We start from the raw sequence: 17,589 nt of genomic DNA, 5'->3' as shown, positions 1-17,589 counted from the left end.
TCCTCCTCCTCCGACCACCGTCTGCAGCTTCCTCCGCACCTTTGTTCACACCACGACCAATTTTGGGTATTTAGGAACTTCCAAATAACTCTAAAGCTTAAAAAAAAACAAATCCCAAGTTTTATCTAATTGTCACGTTCTTTTTTACTAAAGTCACCTCTTTATAAATAATATTAAAATAATGTAGCATTTATGTAAAATTAAAAAATAAATATTAAATAAGTATTTAAATATCCATGATAGTAAATGTGGATATTTTAACCAAATAATTATTTTTCATACTAATACATTTTATAATTTCTAACTGACAGATACTTACCTCTGTTAATAATTTTTAATTAAACAAAAAAAACTTAGAAACAAGTGATAAAACTGTTATTAATAAAAAAAATTAATAATTAAAAAATTATTTACAATTTATTTATTTTTATAAAATTAAATTTATTTTAAAGAGATCATTTTATTTAAATTTAATTATGTAGCGTAATTTACTTTTTTTTAAAAGATTAATTTTATTAATAATAATATTTTGTTATGTAATTTTATTTAGAATTTTTATTTGAGTTGATATTTCAAAAAACAATATTTAATAAATTTTATTTAAATTGAAGAAATTACAAATATATTTGACACATATTTTTTAAATAGAAAAAGAAATCAGTAATACAACTAATTATTTTTTAAACAAATGAGTACTCATTAATATTCAAAGTGTATTGAAAGTGTGTGATCCTTGTATAGTTTTTTAAAATAAAAATGAATTATTATTATTATTATTAATAGTAGTAGTAAAATAAACAATTATATTTAGCGACCAAAAGAAATTCGGTGGCTAAAAAATAAACGTATTTGGTGGCTGATTCAGTGGTAAAAATAAACAATTATATCTAGTGACCGAAACAAAATCGGTGGCTAAAACATAAATAAATTTGGTAGCTGATTCGGTGGCAAAAATAAACATTTATATTTAGCAACAAAAAGAAAATCGGTGGCTAAAAAGTAAAGATATTCGGTGGCTAATTCAGTGGCAGAAAAAATCAATAAAATTTAGCGACCGAAATGAAATATGTGGCTAAAAAATAAACATATTTGGTCACTAATTCGGTCGCAGATATATTTTTCCCAATTTATTCGAAACACCCACCACTTTAGTGACCAATGGTTTTTTCACTCTCATGTTCGGTCGCAAAACTAACTAACATGATTAATAATTCATTCGGTCGCTATTTCGGTCGCAGATTTGACACTACGGGTATTTGGTGGCTATTTCGGTTGCAAATTGCGACCACTAATTTTCGGTCGCTAAATTCGGTGACTAAATTGTTATTTCCTTGTAATGAGACAAAATCTTCCTTAGTGAGAACAAAATGGTTGCTCCCTCTTGGTGTTAGAATCCAAGTGACAACGAGAGCTAACAATCTTTCATTCAATTTCAACCCTCCAACAGAACAAGTTCTTACTTGTGCATGAGGATTCTTGAAACAGCTTTTGTAATATTGAATTTTGTTGAAATCTTCCACCACACCAATGTTCCCTTTGTTGATTCTCAAACCAGCATACCTTAGGCCAGTCACAGCAACCCACACCTCATGAGTGATCTCCATATCCACACCCTTGACATGAGAGACAAGATTGTTACCTTCAAACTTTAAATTGGTGTAGAAAACCCGAATAAGATCCGAATAGATGTTCCATTTCATCTCTAAGAACCTCTTTAGCAGTTGTTCTTTGAGTAGTCTTCTCACATCATCCAGCTTTTGACTCTTCAACCAGCTAAAAAAGACAACTTTTGGATTGTTTATCACTTTTCTACTTGTTTCAAAGCGATATTTCTCAATCAATTCATTGTCTCCTGAAAACCAGCCTTCAAGACGTCCTCCTGATCTTACAACTCTGGTTTTAATCCTTTTTTCTGATGGAGGAGTGGAATCCATGAAACCAGAATGAGAGAAATCAGAAAAACATAGGAAGATATGAGATGCAACAAGAGATATGCCAATAGGTTGTTTTAGTGTAGAAAAACAGCTGCAGAGGGTTTTATAGCAAAACAAAAATCCTCTTTGATACTTTGGTTGCAGTGGGTTTCAGTCTTCAAGAAGAGGAATCTGGTCCAATCTTGCACATAACCACATCAGCCCTTACCAAAAAATCACATGGCTAGCACATGTGAATTTGACTAGTCATAAAGGCACTTGAATTGCCAAAATATGGAATATATTTCTTTTATGACAAGAAACAACTTTCTCCTGAACCAAATCAGACCTCATGACTGCTTTATTGACTCATAATCCTTTTTAAAAAAGAAATATGTAAAAGATAGAATGCATAAAGAAATTAAATCAATTTTATGCAGTGTTTCACAGAAGAAACAATCGGTTGTTTCGAGAAAACAATCGGTTGTTTTTCTGAATTAGCAACAATGTTTGAGTTTAAAACAAAAACAAAGAAGAATCAAAATGTAATTGTACATATACACATAGATGAAGATTTTAGCATGAATTTATAACAGAAAAACAAAGACAAAGAAAGTCTTATCCTTTTGTCATGGAGTCCCTTCAATGAGTCATTATTCATGATCAAGAATGCTTCTTTTGGCTTTCAAGACGCCTTGAGTTGTACAGAACCTTAATTCAATTCCATACAAAATCCTTTTCTTCGAAAAGCTTGATCTGATAACTCAAGACCCCATGCTTCTTTGAGTATCCCTGCAACACAATAATTTAAACAACAAGATTTGGTCCCCTTACAAATGTGGGTCCTTTTGATTCACATTCATCACTGGGAACTTCAGAAATTTTGGGAATCCATCTCATAATACCTTTTGGAAGAAAATATTTCCTAATTTTATAGAACCTAACTGAGTGGCCTCTCTTCATGCAGTAAAAACATGTAACAACCGGTTGTTTCGATCTTTCAATCGGTTGTTTTTCTGACACTTTTGAAAAAGAGTTTGAAAACTTGTTCTGTGGATTAAAACTCGATCCTGCTTTTCCAAAAACACAATTTTGAGATGTCAAGACATTCTCCAAGTTGGATTTACCCTTTGAAAGCTTATCCACAGTTTTTACAAGGTAGTGAACCTTCTTTTTTAAAGATTCACTATTTTCACAAACAAGAGAGTCACACTTGCAAGAAGAGTTTTTGTAAAGCATTTCAAGATTTTCAAACAGTTTTTGAATTTTCCAATTCTTCTTCCAGTGCCTTGACTCTGTTTTCAAGCCAGTTGTTCATTCCTTTCAATCAGTTGTTCAAGAGAGCCAATCGGTTAGCTTCTTCATGAGTTTCTTTAAAAGCTTGAAGCAATTGACTATAGTTTCAGCATTTAAAGAGGTACAAGAACTTACACTACTTTCACTGCTTGAATCATCTTCCCTTTTAGCCATCAAACATAGATTGGCTTTTTATCTTTACTTGAAGAGGAGCTTGATGAGTCATCATTGCAAGCTTTTCTTGATTTTCCTTTCTTCTCATGTTTCTTGAAGTTCTTCTTTTCTTTGTTTAGAGATTCAACTTTAGTATGTACATGTTCACCACATCCAAAGTATGCATATTTGTTAATGTTAACCTTAGTAGAGTTTTTGTTATCATACCTTTTGGATGAGTCACTTTTGCGGATTCTTTTCTTTAAGAATTTTCTGAGTTTCTTAAACAGCAGGCTAAGCATTTTCTCTTCATTCTCATTTGTCCATTCATGAATGACTTCTAGAGTGTCCCACATTTCTTTAGCTAATTAACATTGTGAAATCCTGAAAAATTCATTAGAGTTCACAACAGAGATTATAATGTTCTGAGCAATCCAATTAAATTTGGCCTTTTTATTTTCTTCATCAGTCCATTGGGACCAAGATTTTTCAGTAGAAAATCCATCCTTTTCAAATTTAGGAATAAAAGGGTCATTTTCAATTGCATCCCAAATTCCTTTATCAATAGATTCAATAAAGATTTTCATTCTAACCTTCCAAAATTGATAATTCAAACTACAAAGCAAAGGTGGCCTGTTAATTGGAGCACCCTTCTCTAAAGGTAGTTTTTCAGCCATAGAAAAAAGATTTTAGGATCAAACTTGAATATTTTTCAAGTACCAAGCTCTGATACCAATTGTTAGAATATATGGCCTTAAACAAGAGGGGGGTGAATTGTTTAAAAGGGGTTTTTGAAAACTTTTTCAGGTTAAATGAAATTCTTTGTATAAATCCAGAATAGGTATCAAGTTAGCCAAGAATTCAAGCAGTTATACAACAATACACTGAAAAACAATTGGTTGTTTCTTCGAAACAATCGGTTGTTTATATCAGTTAAGCTTGAAACAAAATTTAAATGAGTTCAGGGTAAGAGAGAAACACACAAACAGTTTATACTGGTTCACTTTTAAGCCAAGAGCTACATCCAATCCCCAGAAATCCAATGGGTAATCCACTAAGCAATCAAACCAGATTACAAAACACAAACCACCAAAGTAGTGACCTTGAACCCTTCAAGAAACACACTATCTTTGGCAAACCACACCAAGAGTATTGATCTTGAGCACCTCAAGAACACACAATACTCCTTGGCAACACAACACCAAAAATACAGTAGGTTTAGAAATGATTACACCTAATCACAGTACAATCTGAATTGAATACAATTGCAATCCTATTCCAGTCTCTCTTGAAAATCCAAAGCCTGATGTGAATCTTGAAATCTTAGAATCAAATGTGTCAAAACTAAATTTCTCAAAATTGTTTCTTACTTATTTGAAAACATAAACAAACCATTTATATTTTCCAAAGATTGGTTAAAGTAATTAATGAAGGAGCGTATTCAGTTAGAAAACATTTAAAACAGATTCACCATTCAAAATTGAATTCTGTTAGGATTTTCAAAGAAACAATCGGTTGAAACCACGAAACAACCGGTTGTTTTGGCTTGACAGTTAAGTCAACCAAACCAAAACAGTTTTCAACCTTTTTCAAAACTCCTAAGAGCAAAACAACCGGTTGATTGGACAAAACAACATGTTTTTTTCACTTAGTTGGAAAAACACTTGATTTATAAAAGGTTTTAAATCACATTAGTTTTAGATTCAACAAAGGAGTGCATCACACTCTTTTCTTTCCAGATCCCACCCAAACACAACAGCAACACCAACCTTTCATCAAACACCTTGGATTTGGATTCTTCAAAGCAAATGATCACTCTTGATCAACACAACATACCTCACCACAGATGTTCATAGAGTTGAATCTGCCATTGGTTGGCAACCTAGTATTGTCATCCAAATATGAATCTGATATGCTCTGGAGCAGTAAAGAAAGAATACCAAATAGAACATCTTGCTATGTTTTATAATATATTACTAATTACTAAGGTCAGAAAAATGTAGTGATGTTATAAGGCTCAACTAAAAAAAAGGATTGATATTATAAGACCCAACTCAGAAAAAATGTTGAGAGATGACACTTAGCATTAAGATTTAATGCATGTAATAATGAATACATAGGAAGTGGTGAGCAGTAAACCATCATTACACGTAATTAGTGATGGAAACATAAACAAATTTCAACAAAGTTGGATCAAATGAACAAATTAGATGAAGAAAAAAAACATAAGATTGCCAAAAACAAACCGGTAATGAGATGAACTAAATGGACAGAAAAGCTAAATGCAAGAAACACTGAACAGATAAGAAAACAAACTGCAAAAAAGGAAAAGAATGAGATGAACAAAAGGAACAGAAAAGGGTAAATGCAAGAAACGCGGAACAAAAAAGAAAACAATCTGCAAGAAACATGGATCAGAAAAGAAAAAGACTGCAGAAAACCCAAGTAATGAGATGAACAAAATGGACAGAAAAGAAAAATGCAAGAAACACTGGATAAAGAAGAAAAAAAATGCAAAAACGAAAAAACAATGAGGTGATGTTCTTGTCCAGAAAACCTTAGGAACTTTGATAAGAAAACCAAAAAAATGTAACAAAGAGAGAAGCAACAATATCAAGAACAGTAGAACAAAGAAACCGTAAAAGAGATGAAGAAAATCGACAGAAACATCAAAAGTAAGCAACTTTGATAAGAAAATCCAAGAAAAAAAATCATAACAGAACTGAAGATCTATCAGAAAACCCTAGAAAAACAAAACAATGAGGTTCAAATGAATATGAAATGAATCGACGAATGCAATGAGAAGAGGACAAAAACAGAATGAACATCAATATGAAATGCACCCAATAATTGAATGAGAATAGCACACTTCAAACAATTAAACCAGATGAACATCAATATCAATATCAAAGACATCTATGAATCGAATGAGAAGAAGAAAAAAAAAAGATATTCAATGCAGTGCAAAATCAATCCAGAAGAGGAGGTATATGAAGTCCGAAAAATGCGCCACAATTCATCAGAAATCAAATTTGAATTTGAAAAAACATTACCTTGTTTGTGATTTATGATTCTTCTGCAAATTGTTCTACAAACATAGTTGCGAAAAAAGACCCCTATTTAAGCTTTGTTGAGAGAAGAACGAAGCCCTAATCCTCCATTCTAAAGACATTGCTTTTGGGTCAACTGTGAAACACTGAACCCTTCAGAAGTTCCGTATGAGTGACACAGTTGCCAAAATGGTGAAAATGAGTAAAGGAAAAGGAGAGAAGCGAGGGCGGAAGGGTTGCCATTAGGGTTCCAGAGAGAGAATGGAGAAAATGGAATAAGAGAGAGAAAAAATTGACTTTTAAAAAGTGTTATGTGGCACGTTTTGGTTGGTCCAGGTGTGTTGTGTTGATTGGTGGATTTTTTTTTCTACTTTTGGTATTAAATGCTTTTGAATTTTTTTTATCAAAATTTTGTGGAGAGGACACATGGTTAAGCTTACCCTGAGAGTCCTCTCCATTTGTAATATGTATAGATTGGTCATTTCCGTTAAGTCGTACTTGATACCAAGGAAGCTTCTCTTATGAACCAAATTGTAAATTATAGGTGAAAATAAATCCAAATATTCAAATTTGATCCATAATCATACTAATCCATATCACTTTCAATAAAATAAAAACAATTTCAAATCAAAAAAATCTATATTTTTAAATTTTAAATCAAATCCAATTAATTGGATTAAGATATTATATTAAAAATAGATAGCACAGAGCGTATTTATATGTATGAAAGGAAAAAAAACTTCAATAAGAACCACCAAACACTTTAATCCTTCTTGAACTTTCTTGGTAATCACTGTACACAGGCATTTCCCTCTCCCAAAATTAACAATTTATATTTTGAATTCTTTAGTTACAAAATATAACCAATTTAATTCAAATAAAACTTCATTTAAATTTATCATATATAATAATCCCAATTTTAATATTAATTTTATCCAAATTAAATTGATATAGAATTAATCTTATTTAAATCCAAAGTTAAACTAAATTTGAAAAATCCAAATTAATTTCATCCAATTAAATAGATATAAATTTAAAATGCAATCAATTATATTGGATTTGGATTGAGTTTAAAAGAATCTCCCAGTTGCCGACCCGTAGCAAATTGTTAGAGAGAAAAACAATAGGTTAAGCTAACTAACACAAATATAATCTAGGATTAGGTGCTTAATAGTTTAATCTCTATTGGATTGGATGAGTATTAGGGTGGCAAAGTGGGGTGGGCCGGTCCACGGTAAAAAACGCGGGGCGGGTTGACGTTTTCAACCCACATTAGCTCGCCTCGCATAATCCGTGGCCTGCACGAGTCAGCAGTGGGGCGGGGCGGCTGTCCCGCTAGCCCGCAAAATAAATAAATAAAATTAACTAACTTGACATGAAATGGTCCAGTGGAGGAGTGACAACTTTGAGTGAAAGAAAATTAGGTTTTCACTCAAAACACAACGTAATTACGTTGTTTCAAAATACGCACACAACGCAGTTACACTGTTCCAAAAAACGCACACAACACACGATGCACTCTCCTTTGCAGTGTCGCCACTCGGTCCCCTTGCTACTCCGTGTGGCTTCGCCTGCAACTGTCGCGCGCTACTGTCGCTCCGCTGCTGCACACCACTACTGCCTCCACTCCTCCTTTACATTAAAAAATAAATGCAGGCCAACCCGCATGCAGGGCGGGTCATGAAAACTAGGCCACATTTTTTATGCGGGACGGGCCAACCTGACCCGCATTTTGCGGGCCTATGCGGGGCGAACCGACCCACCTTGCCAATCCCTCCACTGTCTCAATTATTTATTATTAATTATTATTATTTCTTTTGATATTTAATACTTTTATAGAATTATTTTTAGATTATATGTTTATTTTATATTTTCTAACATAATCTTAATTTGCAAATTGGATTCCAATGGATAAGGAATGTACTACCATGCCTTATCTTTTTAGTAGCATTACAAAAAGTAACAAATATTTTATTGAATTCCTTTATATTCAAATTTTCAATAAAAAAAAAAAGTAACAAACATTTTTATTGAATTTCTAAAAAAAAAACATTGTACACGAGCTGACCTTTTATGCATGGCAAGACAGAGAAATCAGATTGACCCGCATTTTACGGACCAAACGCAAGACAAGTCAGCCCGCATTGTCATCCCTAATAATTTATGATATTAAAAATTAAAATAAAATCTCTTTGCATTGATTTTTAAAATAAATATAAGAATAAAAATTAAACATATCATAACACTTATGTTTATATTTAAATAAATATTAAAAAACCATTAACAACACAAATTTACATACATAACAAAAAATAAAATAAAAAATACATATAATATGAACATAAGACTCATGATTTTTATTATCATCACCTACTATAATAAGTAGTCCTAAATATATAAACGAAACACTCATGATTTTGTAATTTAAAAAGCTGCTAAAAACCATTTAATAATATTATGCTCTATTCTTATAATTGTTATAGAATTGACCTTAAGTCCCAAGGTCAATTTCACAACATTTAAGGATGTTATTTATAACCAAAATGTTTTGTGTTTCTACACACAGATATGTGTCATTAACAAAATTGTAACATGTTCATTTATATTTTCACTATTAATAATCCTGAACATATGAATGAAGACTGCATTTAATTTATAATTTTGTATAGGATTTCGTGTACTTTTTTAAAAAAAAATTCATATAATGTTGGAGATCCCACATCGACTAGAGATGAGGACAATTCATTGTATATAAGTGAGTGTAAACCTCACCTCATTAGCCAGTTTTATGAGGTTGTTTTTCGCAAAGTGGGTTTTCCTTCTAGCAATGTTAAAACCTCAAAGTTTTCTAGCAATGTGTTATATGTGCCTCATTATCTGTTTCTAAACTCACACACCAACTTAAATGCACTTAACTTTTACTTCAACCCACTGTATTATATAGGACAATCTCACCCAAAAGGAAAATGTAACACTTGTAGTCCTGTAAAACAGGACAACTAAATATGTTAACATATAATTTTATAAAATATCTTACAAATAACATGAGTCTGTACTTATTCAAACCTTTGGATTTGTTTTATCTTAGATATAAGAATTATAAAGGACGCATTACTTTCTCTCAGCCATTTTTCACAATTATGGAAGTTTTTTTACTACTGTCATGATATCTACTTTAACAATATCCCAGGACAATTTTATAAAATTAAAGCTAAACCCATAATTTTTGTAAATATACAGACTCTTTTTCTAATTACAAGTATTTTAGTCTAAAGCAGAAATAACTCTATAAATTAAAACTCATACAAAAACAAACATCGCTTTTAATTTGAATGAAAAAAGTACTGTCAATTTTATTAAATAAATTGTCAACATTTATAAAATTGAATGACAATTTTACATTAATATTATGTAAAGATAAGTTGTTTATATCTTCAGTATCCGTGTATATCTACTTCTGCTTTTAATTTTGCGTATATAAAGTTTATATCTACTCACCTATATTACATATGTTTTATCTCATCCTGTAATGTTACTTGAGTTTCTTTTATGTCAAATTAATTTTCTTTTCTTTTATTGGTTTCATTTAAAATTTCTCTTTCCTTTATTTTTAATTAAATTTTCATTTTATTAAACTACGTTAAACCCTAAACCCTAATGGTCTCAGATATAATATATACATTAGTCAAGGTCACGTCAATTAATACATTTATAATCTAAGAGATTAAAATATTACAACTAATACCTCAAATAAAAATACAATTAAATTTAAGCCTTGCATACATATATATATATATATATATATATATATATATATATATATATAATCCATATCTAATTATAAGATACCATATAATCTAGAAAGTGTAAAATAAATGAAACAAAAAATATGAGTATATGATTATATGCCATGTGGTGTGGTGGTTATTTCCACAGGGTCACTAGGTTTGACTTTAACAAATGAGAAATCAGATTCTTCACTAGAGTTGTTTTCTCCCTCAGTGCGGTGTTCATGTTCTTGTAGTTGTTGGTGATCAGCATGATTCATTCTCACAATGAAGCTGGTTGTTTGGGACAACTCAGGCGACAACTCAACATCGGACTCATATTCATGATCTTGATCCTCGTACGTTGAAGAGCGGGTGGAGTGACCAGTGGTTTTGTAACGGTGAAGTGTGGGCCCAGAAGGGTGCACTGTTGAAGTTGAAGCAGTGGGGCTTCCATATACTGATTCTGCATTGGACTTTCCTAGCTTCACCACCCTTTGCTTCTTTTTCACAGCCATGTGCCATTTCTTCAGAGCCTTGTTTGTTTGCTCGTCAAATATTGCTGTCTTCATCCTTGAACCCATCTGCGTGTTTACAGTCATCAACGGTCACCAATTACCCAATGAGAATGTTCATAGCTTGCATGCATATATAATAATAAGCTCACCATATGTAACTTTTTAGCAGATGTATGTTTCTGGTTTTGCTGGGCTATTGGCTGAAAAATATATAGCCTAGCAGGGGACCTGTTTTTGGGTATTGTAGGAAGTGTGGGTGGTTTTGTATAATAATTAGAAAACATTTATTTATTTGTTTATTTGTTATTTATTTATTTATTTGTTATAGCTCTCCATTTTATTTATTTATTTATTTGTTATTTAATTATTTGTTGATAAAAAAAATAATGCTTACACAAACCGTTGCATAAAATAAACTTAAATGTTTAGTAGTTATATTCAAAATAATATCAATAATACTTTTTTTTATTGAAAATGCAAAAACAAAATTTATATGCACAAAGTGCTTATTAAACTACTTACATTTTTAATTTAAATATTTTTTTTTAAAATAGACACATTGAAAAATAACTAAATTTGTACTTTAATTGTTTCAATTGATATATTTGATGTATTGTATGCTTTGAAACTCAAAATTTTATAATAATTTTTTTAAAAAAACATCTCAAAAGATTAAAAGAGATTAAAAGAGAGATGTGTATATAAATTGTTTTAAACTTCGACTCTTAAGCAATGTGAGACTATTAAGTGTATGAGAACAAACTCTCCAAGTCAAGAACTAAGGGAAGGCTAAGACAACGAGAGTTTGTCTTCACTGTTTGGTAACGACTTCAAGAATACTCAATTCGCGCTATCGCACACCTCCGCCGAAATGAACTTGACCATAGTGTTAGAACACATAAAATGAGAAGACGAACTCCTGAACATATTTGCTTGAGGTATACTGGAAGGGGTAGCTTGCAACTTCCCCGAGTAACCAAAAATACTCAAGGTCGATAATTAAAGGAAATTTATCCTTTCATTTCCTCTAGGTCAAGCTCGACTTGACGGTTTCCAACACCTCTTGAGGGAGAGCCTTTTGTTTCCCTTTGAGGATAGCAACGACCATGTTAGCCACCAGTGGAGCAAAAATCGGGCTAGAGAAGAAAGTTCCTCCATTGAATCCCCCTCCGTAGAAAATGAATCAGTACGACTCGAGATGGTTCTTCTCTAATGACAACAACCTCCCTGTTTACCAGCTGTTGTTCTCATTAGAGGAATTACTAATAGAAGAAGAGGAAGTCTTAGAGTGTACCTAAAAGGAAAAAGACAAAATGGCAGAAAAAATAACTATACATGCTCACACGAAGATTCTGATAGACGCACAAGCAAACACGAAGGATTTAAACTATGATAATGGCAGGTGAAGGTTTAAAACACTTCGCTTTTGAGAGCTAAGTGATGCTCAAGCGTCATGTTATAGGGCAACATGACACGAAAAGTGAAACGTCAGAAATCAAAAGCGACGTAACGTCTTGATGAAGTAAAAACTATCATTAATGCATATTGGGAATCACACTCTCTCACACGAGAAGTCATGATGACTAGAAAAACTAAATAAACTCGAAAGGTCGCAAAACATTGATCTTAAAAGATAGTTATGAAAATAGAACCTCGAAACTAATCACTCAAGTCGATACTTGACAAGCACTAAAAACTAGTTCATCCACCAAATTTGTCCACGGGCACCTCATTTATGGATTATGAGCTTATGTACTATCCGACCTTGAGATATTTGGAGATAATGTATAAAATATTATCTACAATCTAAACAGCTTGGACTTCCATATATAACGGGTTTGGTGACCATTATTCGGAAGATTCAGTTTGGCTTCCCCAAAGCACCACTCTTTCCACCTCGGGAGAACCATGATGCATTCCGGTAAGAACAATAAGATTTGTTCTGAATTGTTTGGTTAAAACAACTTGTGTCTAGTAAGAAGCAATGACAATTATATTCGACGCATGTATTTCCTCTTTGTTCCTCTTGAAAAGGACACCAATTAAATTTTTAAATAAATGAAAGTAAGTGAAAAGTAAAAAAATACATGTAACTTGACTATGAGAATCTACTACCATAAAGAGAATCTACTAATGAAATACTTTTTAGACAGTGCCGTGAATGCACGCAACAAATGTCGAACCATTAATATTTGTGTGTTCTATCTAAAGGTGTTTTGGGTGTGTAGGTGATTCCATTTTTGTGTTTTACTCTCCAACACTTTTTCGGATAAACAACACTGGTGTTATATGTCTCTTCTATGCTAAGTTCATGCTAGCCCAATATATTATTTAATGAAATAAAAACGTGTAGGGTATACCTGAGTTAAAAGAGCATATAATGGAAGAGTGATATAGCTGCAGAGGCATAGCATCACAATCCTGTATAAACCCCGTGAGAATTAATCAAATTAATTATGATATTGTCGGAGGCATCTTCTTAACTAGTATTCTTTTCAAAAGCAAAGAGATAGCCTCAAATAACAACATAAGGCAAAAATCGAGTATTTCAGAAGAAAAGGTTACCCTAAAGCTACTTTAATTGTTGCAAGCTTGTAATCATTACGGAAACAGTTTCTAACCCCAAAAGAATACTGCAAAGAAAGAAAGTGTTCTTTGATTATTCAAGAATATAGACAATAAAAACAAGATATATGTTACTATAGTGTCGTGAGCTTCATTACCCATATCCACAAGATATATGTTACTTGGAACGCATTCTGCAAGAGTAAGATAATCGATTAGCTGTTAACTTTTCTAAAACATAAAATAAAGCTCCATCAGAAGTACAAAGGTTTAATCGGCAGTTTGATGTCATTGCTAACAGCACATCCATCAAGTTCTTTCAAATTGCATTCAATAAATTTGAATTTGCAAATTCAAAACGACTGGAAAATATCATTGCTCCTGTGCTGCTTAATAGTTTATCGGAAAAGAATATGATTTTCCTGAACATGATAAGGTTACATTTAACTACAAAGTCAAGGCTTATTTGGAAACAAGCTAGAAGAGATTTTGAGAATCTCTATGCGAAAATGTAGTTTTTTTCAGTAAAAAGGTTTTCAAATAGTTTCTAATACTGAAAGGAAATCCATTGAATACCTGGAACAAAGCAAAGTGGATAAGATGAAGGACTAACTGTGGCTGACCAAACCAAAAGTATTTGTCTGAGCCTTGGACAAGAGGCATTCCTTGGACAACTGCATGTCTTTCGGTGATTTCAATAGCCATCTTTGCCAATATGGCTTGAAGTTTTGTTCCAACTGCCAAAATTATCTGCAACCAATCAAATGACTTGTAATTGTAGGTCCCAGCCACCCAAGTTGAGAATTTCATAGACAGAGAACAGAATGCTCACAACAACAGGAATTACGGATACCCAAAGTGTAGTACGCCATCCTGGAAATTATATTAATTGAACTTAGTTGAATTTTCAACTCCAGAATTAACCATAGGACACCAAAGACAAACAAGTTGCTCACCATTAACATTGATGAGAAGGTAAACTACAACTGATGCCCAGAGGATAGGACTGTCAACAACATAGTTAGCACACATGTCAAATCTACAAGGAAAAACCTTACATAATAACATAAGGCTGCATGTACATTTTACCGTTGTTAGTGTTACCTGACTCCTACAACCACCTTGAAGTCATCTTCAAATGATCTTTTGATATACTTTTGGAAATTAAATTTACTTCCAGGAGCCAGGTGTACCTATATATATTTACATATAATTTCACTGACAATATAGAAGAAAAGGTAAATCCACAACCAAAAGAACATATTCTTCTACTAAAAGTGTTGACTCACAGTGATAAACCCGTTCCGCAAAGTCAGGTAATCCGTCTTATTTACAGACCTATAAAACTGCCTAAAGAAGCAGCCCTGAAATTGGAAAATGAAAGATGTGTTATATCATTACTTTAAATAAGCTTGAGAAATACATTTGACATGCAAAATTGGCTACAATGGGCCAACTTTGATTTTCTAAACATGCTCAATTTATTAATCAAATTGGTGCCACTAAAGTACCACCTTTCTGTTTCTTTAATAAAATAACATATCTATGACGGTGCCTTTATCTTGTTAGCAAAACTAGACAAGAGATTAGTAAGAGGGTGCCTACAATATAGAAGAAAATGGGAATCCTTGTCCATAAATCGGCATGGGCTCTCACGAACGATGTTTCATGAGTAAGCCTAAATCTTGAAGCAGCTGCACACATAAACAGGAAGTGCTCAAATATATATATGCATGAGGTTTCATGCAATACTAATAGTATTTCCAAGATTAAGCTTTGAAGTGAAATTGAAGGAAGACATATAAATTGTTGTAACCCATACCAGTGGCGAACTCATAATTATGAGTTGAAGTCTCTGCCTCCCATGCCTTCCATCCACGTATCTGCAGAAAGAAAACTCTCAGGTTTGGAACTTTTACAGAACTATAACATCACAGAAATGGAAGAAACATCTGAGTTAGTCTAAAAGATATAAAATAACAAACAGACCTTTAGTCTTCCAAGAAGCATTGTGATAGCACTGTAAAGCACATGTAAGACTGCTAAGAAGAATATGAGGATGTGTAACTGGTGCAAACCATTCACGGATAAAAGTGGCTCGTATCCCTGTAACCACCAACAGTAAGCAGCTATTTTAGGAGATAAAATCGCAAATAAAGTCAGACAATGAAAAATAAATTCTTTAACTATAAATAAATAAGATACGTCAAAATACCATTATAACTATAAAGAAGAGGTTGTTATTTGCATAAGAAAAGACTATGAATAAACATTGAGAATCACTTATAAAAATTATTATTATTCTTTACAACAATTGATAAAAGAACTACCTGATAAACAATTGTTTTCAAACAGAAAATTCTTCAAGGCACTATTTAGTTTTCAAAAACGAACAGAGAATAGATGATCATAAACAACCAAGTTTAACTTACAAAACGAAAAACAATAAGGGAACATAGTTATACCTCATTGCTGCATTTAAACGAGATACTATCAGCTGCTAAATATCTACGTTCATAAGACAAAAGTTTCCTACGATGTTTCTCTCCATCATCATTTGATGCCTTTTCAGCATCCTTATATTTATATGGACATGGCAACATTTTGTCTGCCATCTTTTCAGGAATACATATTTTGACAATGTAGCTCTGCCCGAAAGTCAAAAGCAGTGAAATGAAACCCAAAATCATCAACTCTGCAACAAAAAAAATGAATAAAATATACTACAATATGACAAGTGAAATGATTATTTCACATAAAGCTCGAACAGAAGCCTTTGACTTGAATTATTACCAGCCTTGACCTTCTCCAGAGCTTCGAGCAAAGCCTTCTTTTGCTTTTTTCCAAGCCACTGAACAAACTTTCAACTGGTGAGGGACAGAATACCCCAACAAGAGAATTCCAAAAAACACCCATCATGATCATTGATCACAACAAGGAAAAACGGAAAAGAGACAGAAAAAAATCCCACTCCTATGGAAACATAAAACAGAACCATAACAAACAAAAACCTCTATTTAAAATTGTGTAACAACAACTTGCATGAATTATTATAACCATAAATTGAAGAAGAAAACTCTTAATTTTGATTGAATCAGTTTATCTGTATGGAAGAAGACAAACTTTCAATTTAAATTCGTGTTTTGAAAATTTCTCACTAAGGCAAACCAAAGGAGCCACAAAAACGTGATAAGTCACATAATGCCACAGTTAACTGTAAACTAATCATCTAGAGGGGAAAAAGAAAAAGAAAAATAAAAGAAAAAGACTTTGATATTAGAAATTAAGTTAAAGGAGACAAATTGGGGGCAAGAGGTACCGTATTTTATTTTTTCTGAAACGGATTGAAGAGATGGAGAAAAGACAGTTGAATTCAGTAGCAAACGCACAGCGAGAGATTTAATGAAAACATAATTAAAGAAAGAGAGATTCAGAGTTTCGTTCATTCATTAATTGCGTACCGTCCCAACTTTGTGGAGACTTTTTTCGAGTGTTATGGATATCAAAATGAAAACAGTGCAGACGACAGCAACGGCCCACGTTGGTGTCTGGTCGAGCTCTTTGGAACTGCTGCCACTTTCACTCGCTGCCATGGCCGAACCTCCAGACCATAATAACCACCAAGGCAACACCACTACCACACAAGAAAGCAGCTTTCTAAACTTCGAACTATTCATGGAAAATATTAGAACGAGGGGAAAATTGGGTTGCGTGAAAGAAATTTTTTAATGTTTCATGTGGGAATTATGTGTCGGTGTTCCTTAGGAAGAGAATATAAAGCAAGAGACTTTATGAAGGGATTGTGAGTGTTTGCTAAAAGGGTGAAAGGAACATGAGAGGCTCGGAAAAGGGTATGTGGAGATCGGAGAAGAAGCAAGTGCTGTTGGAGTAGTGGCGGGTTCGGTCACCCGCTTCAGACGGTCTCCATTGTTATAGAATTTCTATTGTTTTAAGAAGAAAATACAAATATGGAAATTTATTCTCTCCTTATTAAAGCAGAGTGATTCCCATAATGTAAAATATATTCACTATAGAATCAAAATATTAATATTTTAATATTTTTTTTTAACTTAAATTACCAATATATATTATTATATATTATTTTCAGGTGGTGTATTTTTTGTGTGGTTGTAAAAACATAGTTTTTCTTATTATTAGAGATATCACCTTAAATATTAATACACACGAGATTCTTTATACGAGGACAAGGGTGTTCAGTGTTCACAAGTTGGCCTCTGCTAAGATTTAAAGTTAAATTAAATCTGAAACAATTTTATTTAATTCGGGTTCACTTACGCTAAAAATTAAATTATTTCAAAAATTATGT

The 17,589-nt window shown here is 32.5% G+C and overlaps 1 protein-coding gene across 2 annotated transcripts; it reads right to left on the bottom strand.

Moving 5' to 3' along the window:
* Nucleotides 1–10,265: 10,265 nt before the first annotated feature.
* LOC137811046 (MLO-like protein 10) lies at nucleotides 10,266–17,254 on the bottom strand. 2 transcript variants are annotated; one of them, XM_068612615.1, is made up of 15 exons: nucleotides 16,724–17,254; nucleotides 16,056–16,113; nucleotides 15,728–15,957; nucleotides 15,252–15,368; nucleotides 15,085–15,145; nucleotides 14,868–14,956; nucleotides 14,552–14,626; nucleotides 14,367–14,455; nucleotides 14,219–14,268; nucleotides 14,095–14,135; nucleotides 13,839–14,012; nucleotides 13,421–13,456; nucleotides 13,263–13,330; nucleotides 13,058–13,118; nucleotides 10,266–10,763 (listed from the first exon to the last, which is right to left on the bottom strand). In XM_068612615.1, exons 1-15 carry the CDS (start codon nucleotides 16,937–16,939, stop codon nucleotides 10,314–10,316), a joined length of 1,815 nt encoding a protein of 604 aa, XP_068468716.1. In that variant the 5' UTR covers nucleotides 16,940–17,254; the 3' UTR covers nucleotides 10,266–10,313. The 2 variants fall into 2 exon arrangements, with proteins under 2 accessions (XP_068468716.1, XP_068468717.1); XM_068612616.1 differs by having other exon boundaries at nucleotides 16,056–16,129; nucleotides 16,724–17,251.
* Between the last annotated feature and the right edge of the window lie 335 nt (nucleotides 17,255–17,589).

The sequence above is a fragment of the Phaseolus vulgaris genome, chromosome 2 (genome assembly GCF_000499845.2).
Source record: "Phaseolus vulgaris cultivar G19833 chromosome 2, P. vulgaris v2.0, whole genome shotgun sequence".
Lineage (NCBI taxonomy): Eukaryota > Viridiplantae > Streptophyta > Magnoliopsida > Fabales > Fabaceae > Phaseolus > Phaseolus vulgaris.
Note: the sequence above shows the minus strand (reverse complement) of the source record. Positions and strands in the feature narration are given on the sequence as shown.

What these genes read in the sequence shown, in the direction of transcription:
- LOC137811046 (XM_068612615.1), bottom strand. Translation starts at nt 16,939, where the DNA reads ATGAATAGTTCGAAGTTTAGAAAGCTGCTTTCTTGTGTGGTAGTGGTG. An exon ending in TTCCCATTTTCTTCTATATT is followed by an intron (nt 14,627 to 14,867) that starts GTAGGCACCCTC and finishes TTCCAATTTCAG; the next exon opens with GGCTGCTTCTTTAGGCAGTT. An exon ending in TATATGCTCTTTTAACTCAG is followed by an intron (nt 10,764 to 13,057) that starts GTATACCCTACA and finishes GTAAACACGCAG; the next exon opens with ATGGGTTCAAGGATGAAGAC.